At 38.6% G+C, this 18,633-nt stretch overlaps 1 protein-coding gene across 1 annotated transcript in view; it reads left to right on the forward strand.

Moving 5' to 3' along the window:
• Positions 1-18,633, forward strand: part of LRRC36 (leucine rich repeat containing 36) — a 43,653-nt gene that overhangs the window by 13,270 nt on the left and 11,750 nt on the right. The window contains exons 3-7 of the mRNA XM_044922236.1: positions 1,610-1,802; positions 2,583-2,679; positions 6,089-6,177; positions 13,977-14,104; positions 15,876-15,945. Coding sequence (XP_044778171.1) covers positions 1,610-1,802; positions 2,583-2,679; positions 6,089-6,177; positions 13,977-14,104; positions 15,876-15,945 — 577 coding nt within the window. The remainder of the gene's footprint in view (positions 1-1,609; positions 1,803-2,582; positions 2,680-6,088; positions 6,178-13,976; positions 14,105-15,875; positions 15,946-18,633) is intronic.

Below are 18,633 nucleotides of genomic sequence, written 5' to 3' on the forward strand. Positions count from 1 at the left end.
TTAAACTAGGTCGTTAGACTATTTGGTAACAGCCATTAATATTTGACCCATCAGTTTCAGAAAGCAGTAGTTTACAGTTGCTTAGGTCTCCTCTTTTCACATGTATGTATGTTTGCTTGTTAATTTTCAAGGTAAAAAATTGAGTGGACATTGCCATAATTTGTTTATATACTCGCTTTCTTTCTACTTCTGAAAATTGGGCAAAAAACTATTGTGAAGATTAGCATGTGTACACTGGCATATATAGGAAGCACTTAGTAAATGTTTTCTCCAATTTTTTGCATCTATGATCTATCTGCATATGTTCATCTCTAGTAGTTCTGAATCATTTTACTTAATTTTCTCAGGGGATAAATGTTTTGTGATTATTTCTAGTATAACTTTGGGGAATACGTGAATTCATGCCAAGTGGGAAAAGTGAGAGGAAGATAGAAGTCATTTCCTTGACTTTTACACTGAGAGACATTAAAAGATTACTTGAGCTGGGCCATTAGACACATTTAAAGAGAGTCCTGATGGTGTACTGCCCTGAGAGTGGGGCCAAAGTCACTGAAAACTATTCCTAACTTCTGATCCTTTTACAATGTAGAAGTTAATGGAATTGAAAAAAGCCAGAAAGAAATGAATCAAAGTGTAAACAGAGTTCTCTATTCAGAAATGCTTTGTGTATAATCTCTGAGTTTTCTAAATTTTCTGCAACAAGAGAATGGTCATTTTGAATGACAAGAATAAAAAAAAATTATTTTATAAATACATGATGGAAAATAATTTTACTGAAATTACCCTCAATGACAAAAGTTCCTTCTATGGTAAGCCTTTTTACTACGAAAAGGATATGATTGTACATATATGTACATGTTTTGAATTATTGTCCTGAAATTTAATGTTGGACAAAAGCAGCTAACTAGACAAATACATGAAAATTAAACAATTATTTTCAATAGTAGATTTCAGCAAAGGAGGCATACTGTGGCTTTTCCTCTCCAGTATCCCACAGAAACAGAGGGGTGGGATAATTCTGAAAGGAGAAACAAGGACAAGAATGGTTCCAGACTGTTCCAAGAGGGAAGACTTAAGATACAGTGTTGTTTCGTTTTCCCATATACTCAATTTATCCTAAACGTGAGGCACTGAGATAAAAGAACACAAAACATACACACACCTAATTTTTTTAAATTATACCCTTCTTCCTCAGAACTATCTCTTTTGCCTACCTCCTTTCTTCTTGAAAATTGAGGTGTATCTAGGGTCAGAGTGGATGTGGCAAGGGTGAGAGAAGGGCAAAAGTGATGTGGCCTAGCCACTGGAAGGGAGAGTAATCGGGGAGCAACAGAAGTAGAGAATAGACTGTAGATATTTCCATGTCAGATTTTGTAAGGAGGAAATGCATGATATCTATGGATTATTTAATATATAGGACATCCAGTGCCTATCGGCTACATTGTTCTTATTCTTAGGCATCTAAATAAGAGTTTCAACCCTGCCTTTCTCATGGGTGACTCAGGTAACATGTTTAAGGATGGAAGTAATAGATATATTTCCACCTTTATCTGTGAGATTCCTAGTCCTTACCTATGTGCAGTTTCATAATGTGGTCTTTTCCTTGCAGGGCATCCAGTACTTATGTTCACTCCAAGACCTGAATTTATATTATAACAACATTCCTTCATTAGTGGAGGTGTCCCGCCTACAGCCTTTACCCTTCCTCAAAGAACTAGATTTGAGACTCAATCCTGTTGTCAGGAAAGATACAGATTATAGGCTCTTTGCTGTGTACACGCTACAAACTCTGGAGAAACTGGGTGAGACCCTCCTCCCCTGTTCCTTGCCCTAGAATTTACATTAAACGAGCTGCCTCCTAACCTTTGGGTGTTGGCCCACAGTGTGCACTGGCAGGATATATTTGTTTATTAGTCAATATTTATGTAATTCTTTTGTGTTGGCAGGATGTATGACGAGTCCTTTTTTTATTGAATGACAATCTATGATTTTATCAGTTACTTCCAGCTTTAGTTTTCTTCAGTTGATGGTTTCACCACCACTTCCTCCCCAACAAAGAGTTTCCAGGTTGAGATTTATTTTTCCAGGTGCCCCAAATTTGCAACTATATTAGCAATAGAAAATGCATACAACAACCTTTGGGGCTTAGTCGGCAAGGAACAATAAATATTCCTTCAAATGAGCTAGTCTGTATTTCTTTATAATTTTATTGTTGAGTGTACATTTCTTGTTGATACAGACTTGGATTTGCCCCTGGGAAAGTTATTGTGGGGAAACTAATTTCTTTCAGAAACAGTGTAACTTTCAGCAGAATACTAGGCCATTTGGATTGTTTGCTGCCTAAACTCTACTTTCCTGCAGGGGTATTTACACCTATGTGGCAGTTGTTGCTGTGGTATCCCTGTAGTCTCCCTGAGTTACTACTTGCTCCAGTGACAACATAATAGCATTCGTTTGTGACCTGTCTCTAACAAAAGAATATGAGACTGATCTTTAGTTTTTACTCTGTGAATATGGTTTTCTGACCCACTACTGTTTACTCCAAAAAAGAAACATGCTCAGACCACGGTTTTTGCCTCCAGATGACCGAGCTGTGCGAGAAAGTGAGAGAAAAGCTGCCAAGCTGCATTTTAGTCAGTTGGGCAACAGTGAAAATTTTCTTTTAGAGGTGGAAAAAAGGTAAGACAATTCTTTACCAAAAAAAAAAAAAAAAAAGTTTTAGTTTGGTTCGGACATAGACAGCAGTGAATTCCTACTTAATGTCTTCATTTTCGGCAGAAATCTCCACAAGTTGTAAGAATCCTCAGATCAGAAATAAAAGTATCTCTTCAACATACTGAAATTTCTCTGGGATGAGAATCTGGCCCTCAGAGGGAACATTTCTGCTTTCTTGAACTCTTGGGTCTGCTTTGGCTATAATTATTTTTTTAAAAAAGATTTTATTTATTTGAGTGAGAGGAAGAGAACAAGCTGGGGGGAAGGGCAGAGGAAGAGGGAGAAGCAGACTCCCTGCTGAGCAGGGAGCCTGATGAGATGAGGGGCTGGGATCATGACCTGAGCCTAAGGCAGATGCTTAACCAACTGAGCCACCCAGGTGCCCCTGGAAATAATTATTGATAATTCTCTAAAGCTGCTGTTCAAAGCTTATAGATAGGGATACCGTGAGATATCATCCCCATAAATGCTTACCAACTCTTTCTTGGAGTTATGAGTACATGGTCTTTTCCTATTGAATTAGAAGGTTTACATTACCAGGGAGATTAATTTGTTAAAAGGTAAAGGAAATGTTTTTCTACAAAATCAAAAGTAAACAGACCTTGAAGCTCTAAAGTATCTGAATGGTAGATTTTTCTACTTCTTGTTACTAAAATCTGATTAAAATAAGATACCATATCTTCTATTCCAAAACTCATGCTCTTTATTTTTAAAAAGTAGCTTTATTATTTTTGAAAAACAGAAGTCATTTTACATATTATGTAAAATTTACATAATACAGAAAAGTGCAGTGAAAAAGTCAAAATCACCCCATATTCTGTTACCAAGAGTTAGTAATGTTTGGTATACATCCTTCTAGACATCTGTGTACCTACCAATAGACACATGTACATGTGTCTGTTAGTACTGTTTTCTGATGGTATAAGTAATGCATAGTTATTGAGAATTTGGAAAGTATAGAAAAACCACAAGAAATAAATAAGCAACTCATAATTTCACTACCCAGAATAAACATTAATTGTAGTAAATATCTGCTTAGTCTTAGGTATATGTATGTGTGTATGTTTATATACAATATTCTATGTTATATAATCTCAAAATATACATTAATAATAAAATAATACATATATAATATTTATTTTATAGTAATTTGCTTCCTATACATACCATTTCTAGTTTGATAAGATATGAACATATCTCCACAACATTAAATATTCTTCTCCAGAGTGAGTTTTTTCTTTGTTTATTGCCTTTCCCCTCCATGAGAACTAGGACCTTGCTTGTCTTATTTGTTGCAGTATCCCTAGTGCCTCCAACAGTGTCTGACACATATAAGATACTAAGAAATAATTTGTTGAATGATGAATGAATGAAGTCAATGTTCTGTTGGCCTGGGATCTTTCTCTTTGTCTATTTCTGCTCTGATCCTTTATATGTTTTATAATGTAACCCTCAGCATTTTTAGTTCCCTATACATATTTTTTAGTTCTCTATTTTTTTTAAGATTTTATTTATTTGTCAGAGAGAGAGGAACATAAGCAGGGGGAGCAACAGGCAGAAAGAGAAGCAGGCTCCCCGCTGAGTGAAGAGCCCGATGTGGGACTCGATCCTAGGACCCTGGGATGACGACCTGAGCCAAAGGCAGACGCTTAACCGACTGAACCACCCAGGCGTCCCAGTTGTCTGTTTTTTTAAGTCAAGTTTATTGAGAGTTTTACATAGAGTAAAATTCACCCTGCTATAAAAAGAAGCGGAATGTTCCTTAAAAATTATTTGTATATTGGGGTGCCTGGGTGGCTCAGTTGGGCGACCGCCTTCGGCTCAGTTCATGATCCTTGAGTCCTGGGATCGAGTCCCACATCCGGCTCCCTGCTCAGCGGAGAGTCTGCTTCTCCCTCTGACCTTCCCCCCTCATGCTCTCTCTCTCTCAAATAAATAAATAAAATCTTTAAAAAAATTATCTGTGTATATATTTTGTGAACTAATTCTTACTTTAATTTGTTGGGGGTACCTTGTTTGTTATAGGAATACAGAGATGAATTAATGTATAATTGAATACATTTCCTAGTAAGGCAGATAATTAGCACTATCATATTTCCGTTTATCATAGTTACCATATGATGATTGCAAAAGCAGAGGTAAAATGTTAAACTTAAGTGCCCAGTCCTAGCATTAATATCTTATAAGCTCTCCGACCTTGGGTAAAGATTTTTTTAAGTCTTTCTGAATCTGAGTTCCCCCAACCTATAAAATGGAGATAATGGATAATAGGGGAGCTTTTATGATTAAATGAAATGGTGGGTGTAAAGTGCCTGGCTCATAGTCTAGGCTGTCTGTACTTCCAATCTGTACTTACTATACTTACATCTTACTATACTGTATCAATCAAGAGCAAACATTTACCTCTCGTCTTTTTTTTTTTAAACTAATGGCTCTAGTTGCTCTCAGTACAGTTCTTGGCAGCAGAACCTTACTTTCTGTGTCCTATGAATTTTTTAATTCAAAAAAGAAAATATCTTATTCCCTTAATCATTTAGACCTAAGTTTGTATCAAGAAAACAGAGTGTGTAAGTCCTGAATTTTCTGGCTTTCATACTTTTTTTTTTTTTGAAGATTTTCTTTAGATATTTAGAAAGAGAGAGCACACACATGCGCAAGTAGAGGGAGGGGCAGAGGGAGAGAGAGAATCTCAAGCAGACTCCCTGCTAAGCCCAGAGCCTTACGCAGGGCTCAATCCCATGACCCTGAGATCATGACCTGAGCTGAAATCAAGAGTCAGACGCTCAACCAACTGAGTCTGGCTTTCTTTTTTTTCTTTTTTTTTTTTTTTTAAAGATTTTATTTATTTATTTGACAGAGAGAATGAGAGAGAGAGCACATGAGAGGGGGGAGGGTCAGAGGGAGAAGCAGACTCCCTGCCGAGCAGGGAGCCCGATGCGGGACTCGATCCCGGGACTCCAGGATCATGACCTGAGACCGACTGAGCCACCCAGGCGCCCCTGAGTCTGGCTTTCTTACCTTAAAGACTGAACTATGGTGTCCTTCTCTCTCACTATTCCCAGTAACAATATTATGGCTTTAAAAAAATGGGTTTAACTGAAATATTTGTGAAATTAATATTTTCTAGAACATTTGAAAAAAAATCTGATTACCATGAATTAATGTTTTCTAAAAAATGGGTTTAACTGAAATATTTGTGAAATTAATATTTTCTAGAACATTTGAAAAAAAATCTGATTACCATGAATTAGTTTTCTTTTTTTTTTTTTTTTGAATTAATGTTTTCTAAATAGCATTTACTGGTGATCTCAGAAACCTTTTTCTGAGCTTTTTTTTTAAATTTGAATTTTAAATAAATTATTCTATGTGGCAGCTCTAGGGAGAAGACAGTGAAAAACTTTGTGACAGATGAGAGCTGTGCATCAAAAGTCAGTGCCGATGTTGATAACAGAATTGAAACTGGTAAGCTTTCTAGCTTTGATCACAAAATGCTTAAAACATTAGTTATTTCAGCTTTTGTGCCCAGTGTTGAGTAGGATGAAGACAAAATAGTTGAGAAATAGCAGATTTGAAATAAGCACCAGATTTACTGACTGTTTTTCCTCCTTTCTCTCACTGCCAGAAAAGGCCCTATTTATTGAGCAGGCCTAAACCCATCAAGTACAGAACCCGTCAAGTACAAGCTGTACTCAGAATTCAATTTCATTTACATCAATTTACATCATTAGTACATTCTGAAAATTGCATTGCCAGTCCCCATGGCCTCTGAGCATTGATTGCTAAGGTGATTGATTCATTAGCCAGAGACTCATGACTCATCTGCATCAATGCAGCTCAGACCCTGGGCCTTCTGGGTTTCTCTACCTTGAATCTTTGCAGCTGCAGAATCTCTTGTGTTTGTGCTATTTTCCTGGTGAGTGTTGCCTGTAAGCACTGTTGGTAACCTACTAGGATTAGAAGTGGTTATGCCACATTTAATGATCATGGCACAGGTGAGGAGAAAGCTTTTCGTGAGAGGAATTGCGTACAGTGGACCCTTATAGATTAACTTGGCACTCATCAGATGACTTTTTACTTGAGACTATTCTATAGAGGCCTCTGTCCCTTTGAAGGATACACCAAATTATTTGCAACCTCTAAAAATTAATCCCTAAAATCCCAGCAATAACTTTAATAGATGGACTATGTAGTTTAGACATTAAGAATTTCCAGTTTATAACATAAAGTATGTTATTTTCTTTACTACTTATCTATCCATGTGGACACTTATTACAAGTCATTTTTATGTGATTTCATGGTAAAATAAGCCATAGTGAAATACGATTTTTATTTTTTCTTTCTTGGAAATCTCAGTGCACATATGTCATGGAGCATGGATTGCTTTATTTCATTTTAAATAGCATTTTTTATATTTAAAATTTGATTAAATTCTGGGGTACCTGGGTGGCTCAATCAGTTAAGTGTCTGACTCTTGATTTCAGCTTGGGTTGTGGTCTCAGGGTCATGGGATTGAGCCCCTCATTGGGCTCTGTGGTCAGCAGTGAGTCTGCTTAAGATTCTCTCTCCCCAAGATTCTCTCTGTCTCTCTCTCACCTGTGTCGCTCAGTCAGTTGAGCATCTGCCTTTGGCTCAGGTTAGGGTTAGGTGGGATCGAGTCCAGCATCAGGCTCCCTGCTTGGCGGGGAGTCTGCTTCTCCCTTTCCCTCTGCCTGCCATTCCCCCTGCTTATGCTCTCTCTCTCTCTGTCTCTCTCAAATAAATAAGTAAAATCTTTAAAAAAAAAAAAAAAAAAAAAAAAAAGATTCTCTCTCCCCCTCTGCTCCTCCCCCAATCAAGCAGTCTCTTAATTAATTAATTAAAAAATAACACAGTGGGGAGTCTGCTTAGGATTCTCTCAGTCTCCCTCTGTCCATCCCCTCCCTGCTCATGTGCTCTCTAAAATAAATAAATCTTTTAAAAAATAAAATAAAATTTGGGGCGCCTGGGTGGCTCAGTCGTTGGGCGTCTGCCTTCGGCTCAGGTCATGATCCCACGGTCCTGGGATCGAGTCCCACATCGGGCTCCCTGCTCCATGGGAAGCCTGCTTCTCCCTCTCCCGCTCCCCCTGCTTGTGTTCCCTCTCTCGCTGCGTCTCTCTCTGTCAAATAAATAAAATCTTTAAAAAAAAAAAATAATAAAAATAAAATAAAATAAAATAAAATAAAATAAAATTTGATGAAATTCTATTTTTTTTTAAAGATTTTATTTATGTATTAGTGTGCATGTCAGGGGAGGGACAGAGGGGGACGGAGAAGGAAAGAGAATCTCAAGCAGACTCCTTGCTGAGTGTGGAGCCTGTCTCAGGGCTTGATCTCACAACCCTGAGATCATGACCCGAGCAGAAACCAAGAGTCAGCACTTAATCTACTGAGCCACCCAGGCACCCCTGATGAAATTCTATTGTAATAATTTTGGAAAATACTAAAAAATATGAAGAACAGCATTTTAATCACTCATAAGCCTGTCCCCTAGAGAGAATCCCAATTAATAATTTGGTATACAGCCTTGTGTTTTTTCTAGGTAAAAACATTTATATATCCATTTCCAGAATGATGAAGATACATTGAAGTATAATTTGCTTTTTTTTTTTTTTAAGATTTTATTTATTTATTTTTTAGAGAGCGAGCGAGAGAGAAACAGCATGAGAGGGGAGAGGGTCAGAGGGAGAAGCAGGCTCCCCGCTGAGCCAGGAGCCCGACACGGGACTCGATTCCAGGACCCTGGGATCATGACCTGAGCTGAAGGCAGACGCTTAACCATCTGAGCCACCCAGGCGCCCATAATTTGCTTCTTTTTGTATGAGCTGAGTTAGACTTCATTTATGTCATATTACATCATTAGCACACATAAAGGTTCATCCCATAAATTAAAATGTTTTAAAGTGCATAGTCTCAGGGCATCTGGATGGTTCAGTCGGTTAAGTGTGTGGGATTCTTGGTTTTGGCTCAGATCCTGATCTCATGGGGCATTGGGCTCGGTTCTCAGCAGGGATTCTGCTAGAAGATTCTCTCCCTCTGCCCCCCCCCCCACTCTCCTGTCCACTCTCTGTCTCTCAAATAAATAAATCTTTTTTTTAAAAAAGGTGTATAGTCTCTACTGAGAACAAACTACTTTACCAGACACAGGGCCCATTTCTAAAGGTTCTTGGAAGCTCCAGCTGTTGCCTGGATTTTTTTTTTAATATAAAATTTATGTTGCAACTTTGAAACATTAAAGAGCTTTGCTTTCTACTGAAAATTATGTTTGTGCTAGACCCCTGGGGAGTGTTGCTTGTAAGCACTGTTGGTAATCCAGTATGACTAAAGTGGTTATGCCATGTTAATGGTTGTGCCACAGGCTAGGAGAAAGCTTTCTGGAGAACAGTTCCCACTAGCTCAGTTGTTCCAAACAGTGCTTTTCCACCAATCATTTAGAATGATACCCATTAGCATGGCTACTATCAAAAACCCAGAAAATAACACATGTTGGCAAGGATGTGGAGAATTGGAACTGTTGGTCCAATTGTTTGGTGGGAATATAAAATGGTACAGATGCCAGGGACAGCAGTATGGCAGTTCCTGAAAAAATTAAAAATAAAATTACTGTATGATGCAGTGATTCCACTTTAGGGCCTATTCCCAAAGAAGTGAAAGCAGGATTTTGAAGAGGTGTTTGTATACCCATGTTCATAGCAGCATTATTCACAACAGCTAAAACATGGAAGCAATCCAAGTGTCCGTCAACAGATGAATGAATAAGCAAAATGTGATATACACAAACAATGGAATATTATTCAGCCTTAAAAAGGAAGGAAATTCTGACATATGCTACAACATGGACGAACCTTAAGGACATTATGCTAAGCAAAATTAGCCAGTCACAAAAAGACAAGCACTATATGATCCCACTTACATGAGGTACTTAAAGCAGTCAAAATCACAGGGAGAGAAAATAGAATGGTGGTTGCCGGGGGCTACAGGGAGGGGGAAGTAGGGAGTTATCATTTAATGGATATAGTTTCAGTTTTATAAGATGAAAAGAATTCTGAAGATGATGATGGTGATGGTTGCACAGCATTATGAATGCATTTAATACCACTGAACTGTACACCTAAAAATGGTTAAGATGGTAAATTTTGTGTTATGTGTATTTAGCCACAACAAAAGTAATTGGGAAAAAAACCCCAAAACTATGGAGACAGTAAAAAGATCAGTGGTTGCCAGGCTAGAGGGGAGGAAGGGATGACTAGGTAAGGGTGTACCTTCATTCTTTTGCATGAGGGGTGGGACATGGGTAGCTGTTACTGATACTGCCAAGAGCTAAAATTGACTGAAGTTAACTTCCATTTAGCTTCCAGGTCTTCCCCTGGAAATTGCAAGCCTTCAGTAGACTCCAGAATTCCAAAATAGTTACATCAGACAGATTCTGCCAGTGTAATTGTTGCCTCAGTGGAGGACAGATGCACGGGCTGCTTACTCTGCCATCTTCCCCTGTCTCCATAGTTTTGCCTTCTCCAGAATGGCATATAGTTGGAATCATTAAGTATGTAGCCTTTTTAGATTGGCTTCTTTACTTAGTAATATCCATTTAAGGTTCCTTTATGTCTTTTCATGGTTTGATAGCTCCTTTCTTTCTAGTGCTGAATAATATTCTGTTGTCTGGGTGTACCACACTTTATTTATCCATTCACCTACTGAAGGACATCTTGGTTGCTTCTAAGTTTTGGCAATTTTGAAAAAAGCTGCTATAAACATCCATGTGTAGTGTTTGTGTGGACATAAGTTTTCAACTCCTTTGGGCAAATACCAAGTGTTTAATTTTATAAGAAACTGCCAAACTGTCACCCAATACAATCTGCTTTTTAAAATATCTTTTTATATACTGAGCTTCTTAAATTGAAGCTTCTCAAACTGGATTCATATTCTCAGAGTTTGTGAGAATATTGAGTTTGAGAAACACTGATGTGGATGGGCACAAGATATAGAAGCTCAGACTGTGCTGAGAGCGTACCTGAAAAGGTTTTGTGGCAGGTGTGGAAACAAAGTCCTCAGCCATTAAAGGCTGTGGAACTCTGGGATCGCCTAAGAGGTTGGTGGGATTGCTGTGAATAGCTGTGTGAAAGTGGTAATGAGTATAGCAGGTCATAGTTGAGTGATCATGTGGTTTGGATAGGTTTATGTTGGGTAGAAGGTCAGATTATTGGAGAACAATGAGTGCCTTACTAAAGATAATTTACATGGAAATAGCGCATATATTCTGTGAGTTGAAAGGGGTCCTGCTCACTCTTTTAGCCAGTTCCTTTTACCTTTTAGTAGAATTACACCTAAAATATATTGATCTAATAGGTATTTTATTTTAAAACAGCAAAGAGGGGCAGCACCTGGCTGGCTCAGTTGGTAGAGCATGTGACTCTTGGTCTCAGGTTTGTGAGTTCAAGCCCCACGTTGGGTAGAGAGATTACTTAAAATAAAATCTTTAAAAAAATAAAATAGCAAAGAAAAATTCATCGCAATCAACCTTCTACAGGAATGAAAGCAGCAATATCTATAGTAGCCCAAAAGTCCATCAGCTGATGAATGGATAAACAAAATATGGTATATCCATAAAAAAAAGAATGAAGTACTGATACATCTACAATGTATATCTTGAAAACATCACGTTTAGTGATAGGAGCCAGACACAAAAAGCCAAATATCATGTTATTCCATTTATATGAAATGTCCGGAATAGGAAAGTCCATAGATAGAGAAAGTATATTGATGGTTGCCAGGTGCTGGCAGGGAAGAGAAAATTGAAAGTGACAGCTAATTGAGTTTCTTTTTGGATAATGAAATCAGATCGTGGTGATGGTTGACAACTTTGTGAATATCCTGAAAATCACTGAGCTATACACTGTAAAAGGGTTAATTATAAGGTATGCAAATAAAGTTAAAGATTCCTTCCCCCCCAAAAAAGTGATTCTATAGCATTTGATAATTGATTGAAATTTGAGATGAATGAGAGGCAAAGAATTAGTTTCTATCTTGAGGGATCGATTGAATAGTAATGCCAGTACTGAGATGTGGTTTAGAGTGGAGGGTGGGGAGCATCAGTAGCAGTAGGCCTGGAAGTGAAAATAAAGAGCTGGTTTAGAAAATACTGACTTTTTCTTTGTCTAGGACAGGGGCACTCCTTGGAGACAGTTAAAAAAACTTAGGTCTGGACATCAAAAGAGAGATCAGAATTGAGATGGAGATTTTGGGTCATCCAGGGTGCCTGGGTAGCTCAGTCAGTTAAGTGTCTGCCTTTGGTTCAGGTCATGATCTCAGGTCCTGGGATCGAGCCCCACGTTGGGATCCCTGTTCAGCAGGGAGCCTGCTTCTCCCTCTCCTCCTGGCTCATGCTCTCTGTTGCTATCTCCGTCTCTTTCTCTCAAATAAATAAATAAAATCTTTAAAGAAAAAAAGATTTTGGGTCATCCAAATTTAGGTGATAAAGAGAAGGTATGGGAGCACTCAGCAAAGAACTTGGATATTGGGGAATTTGAAAGAAAAAGAACCTGTGAATCTGGAAAAAATATAAGTACAGTAAAAGAAAAACCAGGATGGAGCAGGGTCTTGGACACCTGGGAAGTGTTAAGTATTGTTCTGTATGATGAAGTTAAGAGGAGTCCTGAACCCAAAATCACAGCTTACTTACCATTTTCATTTTCTACTTAGAATCAGGTTAAGACCAGTAATTTCTGCTTTACTTTGTTTTATTTTTTTTTTTCTGTGTTACTAGTGCAATAGGAGCCAGAGAACATAAACTTTGAGAGCTTAAAAGTAGTTCTATCAAATACAATGGTGAAAGAGCATTTTATATTGAAGTAATAGGAAATTTCAGTCCCAGGAGGCAACTCAGAAGTAGGAAGCATTTTAGAGCCCCAAATGGCCTGAGGGGCTGGATTTTCAAAAACCTGGCTTTATTCACTGTGTATTCTCAGTTGCCTTGGCTTACAGCAGCTTTCTGTTGCCAGAGCCAGATGAGAACTAGCAGAAGAGCACAGTGTTTGACTAAGGCCCAAGTTTTTGAAACTATCTTAATTCTTACATAATCCTGCTGGGGGAACAAACCTCTAAACAAGAAACTCTTATTTTCATCCAAGTTCCCCCAGAAGACTCAAGGTCCCCAAATTGTACAATTAATAAGTATTGATCAAAAATGTGCAGGGGCGCCTGGGTGGCTCAGTCAGTTGAGCGACTGACTCTTGGTTTTGGCTCATGTCATGATTTCAGTCGAGATGGAGCCTCATGTTGGGCTCCATGCTCAGCGTGGAGTCTGAGATTCTCTCTCACTCTCACTCTGTCCCTCCCCCTCCTCACCTGTGCACACTCTCTCTCTCTAAAATAAATAAATCTAAAAAAAAAAAAAAGAATGTGCAAAAACTTTTTTTTTTTTAAAGATTTTATTGGGCGCCTGGGTGGCTCAGATGGTTAAGCGTCTGCCTTAGGCTCAGGTCATGATCTCAGGGTCCTGGGATCGAGTCCCGCATCGGGCTCCCTGCTCCTTGGGAGTCTGCTTCTCCCTCTGCCTTTCTCTCTCGCTCTGTCTCTCATGAATAAAAAAAAAATCTTAAAAAAAAAAAAAAAGATTTTATTTATTTATTTGACAGAGAGTGTGAGAGAGCACAAGCAGGGGGAACGTTAGAGGGAGAGGGAGAAGCAGGCTCCCCGCCAAGCAGGGAGCCCCATGCGGGGCTCTATCCCAGGATGCTGGGATCTCGTGATCTGGGCCGAAGGCAGACGCTTAACTATCTGAGCCACCCAGGCGCCCCCAAAAACTTCTCTATAAGCATTCCAATCTAATAAAAATCCTAACTGGCTCTTTTTGATAACAGTTTCTAGGCTGGCCAGGACTAGGATATAGTTTTGTTTGTTTTTAAGATTTTATTTTTAAATCTCTATACCCAGTGTGGGGCTCGAACTCACAATCCAAGATCAAGAGTTGCACGCTCCACTGACAGCCAGCCAAATACCCCCGATTACCTTGTTTTAACCTTACCTCAACCCTAAGAGATAGGTAGTTTAGATTTTATCATCACTGTTTTACAATGGAGAAAATCAGAGAGGTTAAGCAGTTTGCCCAAGTTCACATGGTTTCCAACTGGTGGCACCAGAACTAGCTCTCAGTCTTGTGACTTCCCTGCCAGTATCTTTCCATTAAGACATGTTGCCTTTGAAGTCTGGTCAGTGCTTCATTGTATTCCTTTTCTTTTAACACAGACTCAAACAAAGGACTTTTTATTCCCTTCCCCAACCGGGAAATAAAGGATTCCCTAATGAGTACTTCTGCAACCCAGGGCAATGGTATACCAGATCAGAAATTAGACACTTGCCCACTGGGAACACAGGTAATGTATTCACTTTCCTGTTGATCTGTTGACTAGTCAATGATTAATACTAACAATTCATTGACTTTCAATTATTTATGAAGGTCTAGGAGGACTTGTTTGATGAAGGCATTTTAGACCCTTTAAAAGGAAAGAAGGGCAGACAGGATGCAGAGGACCTCCTCCATTAATTTCAATCTCCCTTTTCCTCTCCCCTACTAGGCCATTATCAAAAGTGGTATATTTATACATACAACTTTTAGCACATGTTAGGCCAGGTATTATGGCTCTCAAACAGGGATACAACAGAGGTTTTGGCTGGTTTTAAAATTTCTCCTCTCTACTCAATGTCTCCATCTCCTGTTGACTTACTCCTTACATTTTTCTCCTCTGGCTTTTTTTTTTTTTTTTTTAAGATTTATTTATTTATTTGAGAGAGAGAGAAAGAGAGCATGACCTGGCGGGGAGAAAGAGAGAGGAAGCAGACTCCCTGCTGAGCTTGGAGCCCCACGCAGGACCCTGAGATCATGATCTAAGCCAAAACCGAGAGCCGGAGGTTCAACCTACTGAGCCACCCAGGCACCGCTATCTCTGACTTTTAATTACTGCATCTTAACATCTCAAGGGTGGCTTTCCCAAAGCTGCCTCTTAATTGGAACATAAAAGAAGAAAAGGGGTAAAGATGGCATAGAAGTTGTGGGCATTGGGGAGATAGAGATTATGCAAGATGAGGCAAGAATTAAGAATGAGTTTTTAGGGACGCCTGGGTGGCCAGTCAGTTAAGCATCTACCTTTGGCTCATGTCATGATCCCAGGGTCCTGGGATTAAGTCACTCAACAGGCTCCTTGCTCATTGGGGAGCCTGCTGCTCCCTCTGCCTGCTGCTCGCCCTGCTTGTGCTCTCTCTTTATCTCTGACAAATAAGTAAATAAATATCTAAAAAAAAAAAAAAAAAGAATAAGTTCTTAGTGAAAAAATTGGTGGGAGGGGGATACAACCATTATATAAGACTCATTTGTATGAGTGAGTATGATGCAGGAAGCAGAACTACTTTATATTCAACTTCTCCTTTTGTCTGCATTTTTTTTTTTTGATAAATTATGAGCAATGAAATTCCTGAAAATAGCTAGAAGGAGAAAAAAAGAATCAGGGTGCCTGGGTGGCTCAATTGGTTAAGCGACTGCCTTCAGCTCAGGTCATGATCCCGGAGTCCCGGGATCAAGTCCCACGTCAGGCTCCCTGCTCAGCAGGGAGTCTGCTTCTCCCTCTGACCCTACCCCCTCTTGGGCTCTCTCTCTCAAATAAATAAAATCTTAAAAAAAAAAAAAATGAATGAAGGGCTCTGATTAATCCACATTTGAATTATCAACACTGTACTAGTAAAAAGTAAGATTTTTTTTTTCAGTTTGAGTTTACAATACCTTCATCTTATAAAAAGACAGATTAGGGGGCGCCTGGAAAGCTCAGTTGTTAAGCGTCTGCCTTCGGCTTAGGTCATGGTCCCGGGGTCCTGGGATTGAGCCCAGCGTTGGGCTCCCTGCTCAGCGGGAAACCTGCTTCTCCCTCTCCCCCCTGCTTGTGTTCCCTCTCTCTCTGTGTCTCTCTCTGTCAAATAAATAAAATCTTAAAAAAAAAAAAAAAAAAGATTAATATTTAGTTGATTCCTTTGTTTTTGGATATTCTCTTTAGGTAACTTAGAAACTATCTCAATTACTATTTTAAAATAGTATTTGTTTTAAAGGAAATGTCTAGTATGGTCACATCTGGATGCCCATCAACTCTCTTTTCCTAGACATTCAACTTTTTTTCCTTGCAGGAAGTGGCAAGAAGGGAGATCCCAAGTGACAATCACCAGGAAGATGGTAAGTATTTTGTTCAGGGAATATTTTTCTCCACACTAATCAGAGAAACCTAGAAGTGATGAGATTTGGGAGAAGATGGAGATGTCTCAGCCCTGGGGCCCTGTAAGGTCAACTAACTCTGCTTTTGTTGGGGGCTGCCCTGGATGCTTAGTGACCTGTGAGGCCTTTCTGATTGAAGAGTGAATATTTCTGACTTCCTTTGTTCTTGACTTTTTTACTGGCTGGCTCTTCCTTGTTTCTTTTTCTTACCTTTCTTGCCCTCTTTTGGATTTATTATGTTTTTATTCATCCATTTTTTTCTCTCTACTGGTTTATTTATAAGTTATACACTGTTTCAATACTTTTATTATTATTATTCCCCAAACTACAATATGTGCCCTTAACTTATATAATTAAAAAATTAATAACTTAACTCTTGTCTTGGATAATTTAAAGACCTTGAAGTATTTTACTCCTTTCAGTCTCTCCTGATTTAAATATTATTATTATAGATTTTAATTCTCTATATTTTTAAACCTACATGAAATTGTTCTTATACAGTCAATGTTCATCTAAATTTATCTTTGTATTTACCACTTTGTTCTTCATTTCTTTTTTCATCCTAGATTTCCCTTCTGAGGTCAGTTTTCTCTAGTTTATAGTATGTCTTTTAGAATTTCCTTTAGTGTGGGTTTATTCTGTTGAAGTCTTTCCGTTTTTGTTTGTGTGAAAACGCCTCTATTCTACCATCATTCTTTTTTTTTTTAAGATTTTATTCATTTATTTGATAGAGACACAGTGAGAGAGGGAACACAAGCAGGGGGAGTGGGAGAGGGAGAAGCAGGCTTCCTGGCGAGCAGGGAGCCCAATATGGGGCTCGATCCCAGGACCCTGGGATCATGACCTGAGCCAAAGGCAGACGCTTAACGACTGAGCCACCCAGGCGCCCCTCTACCATCATTCTTAAAGAGTATTTTGGCCAGGTATAAATTTCTAGGTTGGCAGTGATTTCTTTCAGAATATTGAAGGTATTCCACTGTATTCTTTTGTTTTTGCTTTTGAAAAGTCAGCTGGAGGTCTGTCACTCCTGCAAGGATAATCTGTCTTTTTTTCTCTGGCTGCTTTTAAGATTTTCCAATTGTCTTTGGTTTTCTTCAATTTTGGTATGATATGTGGATTTCTTTTTATTTATCCTGTTTGGTATTTATTACACTTGAATCTGTGAATTGTGTCTCATTAATTCTGGAAAGAGCTTCAAATATTGTTTGTGTCTTAGTCTTTCTATCTGTCCTTCTGGGACTCTTGATTAAAAAAATATATAGTAGAGGGTGCCTGGGTGGCTCAGTTGGTTAAGCAACTGCCTTCGGCTCAGGTCATGATCCTGGAGTCCCGGGATCAAGTCCCGCATCGGGCTCCCTGCTCAGTGAGGAGCCTGCTTCTCCCTCTGACCCTCCCCCCTCTCATGTACTCTCTCTCATTCTCGCTCTCTCAAATGAATAAATAAATCTTTAAAAAAAAAATATATATATATATATATATAGTAGATATCTTTACTTTGTCCTCTTTCTCTTTTTCTCTTATTCTTTTATATTTTTGGGTGGGGGGGTTCTGATCTGCATTCTGGATAATTCCTTCTGACCCATCTTTCAGTTCACTAGCATTTTCTTCAGCTGTGTCTAATCTGCTGTTAATCTTGTCTGCTGAGTTCTTAATTTCAATAGTTCTATTTTCAATTCTCTAAGTTTTATTTTGTTCTTTTTCAAGTCTGCTGTGTCAGTTTTTATAAACAGAAAATTTCCAGCTTGTTTTATATTTCTTTATACATAGTAAACATAGCTGTTGCATAGGCTATATCTGTTAATTCCAGTATCTGAAGTTTATTGTCTTTTTTTCTACTCATACTTATGTTGTCTTGTTTCCTTTTTTGTTCCTTTGCTTTGGCTACCTTTGCTTTGGCTATTTGCTACATATTTGAAAAACTATTTATAGGAATTATTTAAAGTCTTACATAAAGGTATCTTTTCCAGATCAGATTTTCATTTGCTTCTACCAAGTACCGAGGACACTATCATTCTGGGATCACTTAAATCCAAGCTCAAAGCTTAAGGTTCCCCATTAATCCAGATGATACAAACCTGGATTACCAGTCAGTACAAGGGCTGGCTTACTTCCAGTTTACTTTTACTCTGAAGGTTGCATTCTGCTTGGGGTTCCATCTTAATGTGTATGTGGGGAGAATGGGGCGGGGGTAGGGATGGTTTGTCATAACTCCTCACTTTGGATCGATGTTGAACTTCTGTCCCTATTATCCTAAAACTTCTGAGGGTAAATGTGACTTTCAGTGCTAGTCTTACCTACTTATGTGTGTCCTTGCTATTTCCTAGATTTTGGCCTAGAAAATCCTCACCAGCTAACAAGCTCTTTGATTCTTTAAGAACATGTATCATCCCACTTTCTTAATGTCTTCAATAAGAGGCACAGTCTGAATTATCTAACCTCATCACTTGTTAGAATCTTTTTGTTACATAAAAATATTGTTCTACAACCTTTCCCTCACTGTGTAGGCTGGCCCTGGGTAAAACGTTGATATTCTGTAGGTCCTATAGAGGTAAAAAGTGCTTGATTCTGCTTTTTTTAAGTTAATGTGACTAACTCAGGTATGCTTCCTAAGGAAGACCTTTAAACATATGAAACTCTGAAGAGTGCAAA

The sequence above is a fragment of the Neomonachus schauinslandi genome, chromosome 16 (genome assembly GCF_002201575.2).
Source record: "Neomonachus schauinslandi chromosome 16, ASM220157v2, whole genome shotgun sequence".
Lineage (NCBI taxonomy): Eukaryota > Metazoa > Chordata > Mammalia > Carnivora > Phocidae > Neomonachus > Neomonachus schauinslandi.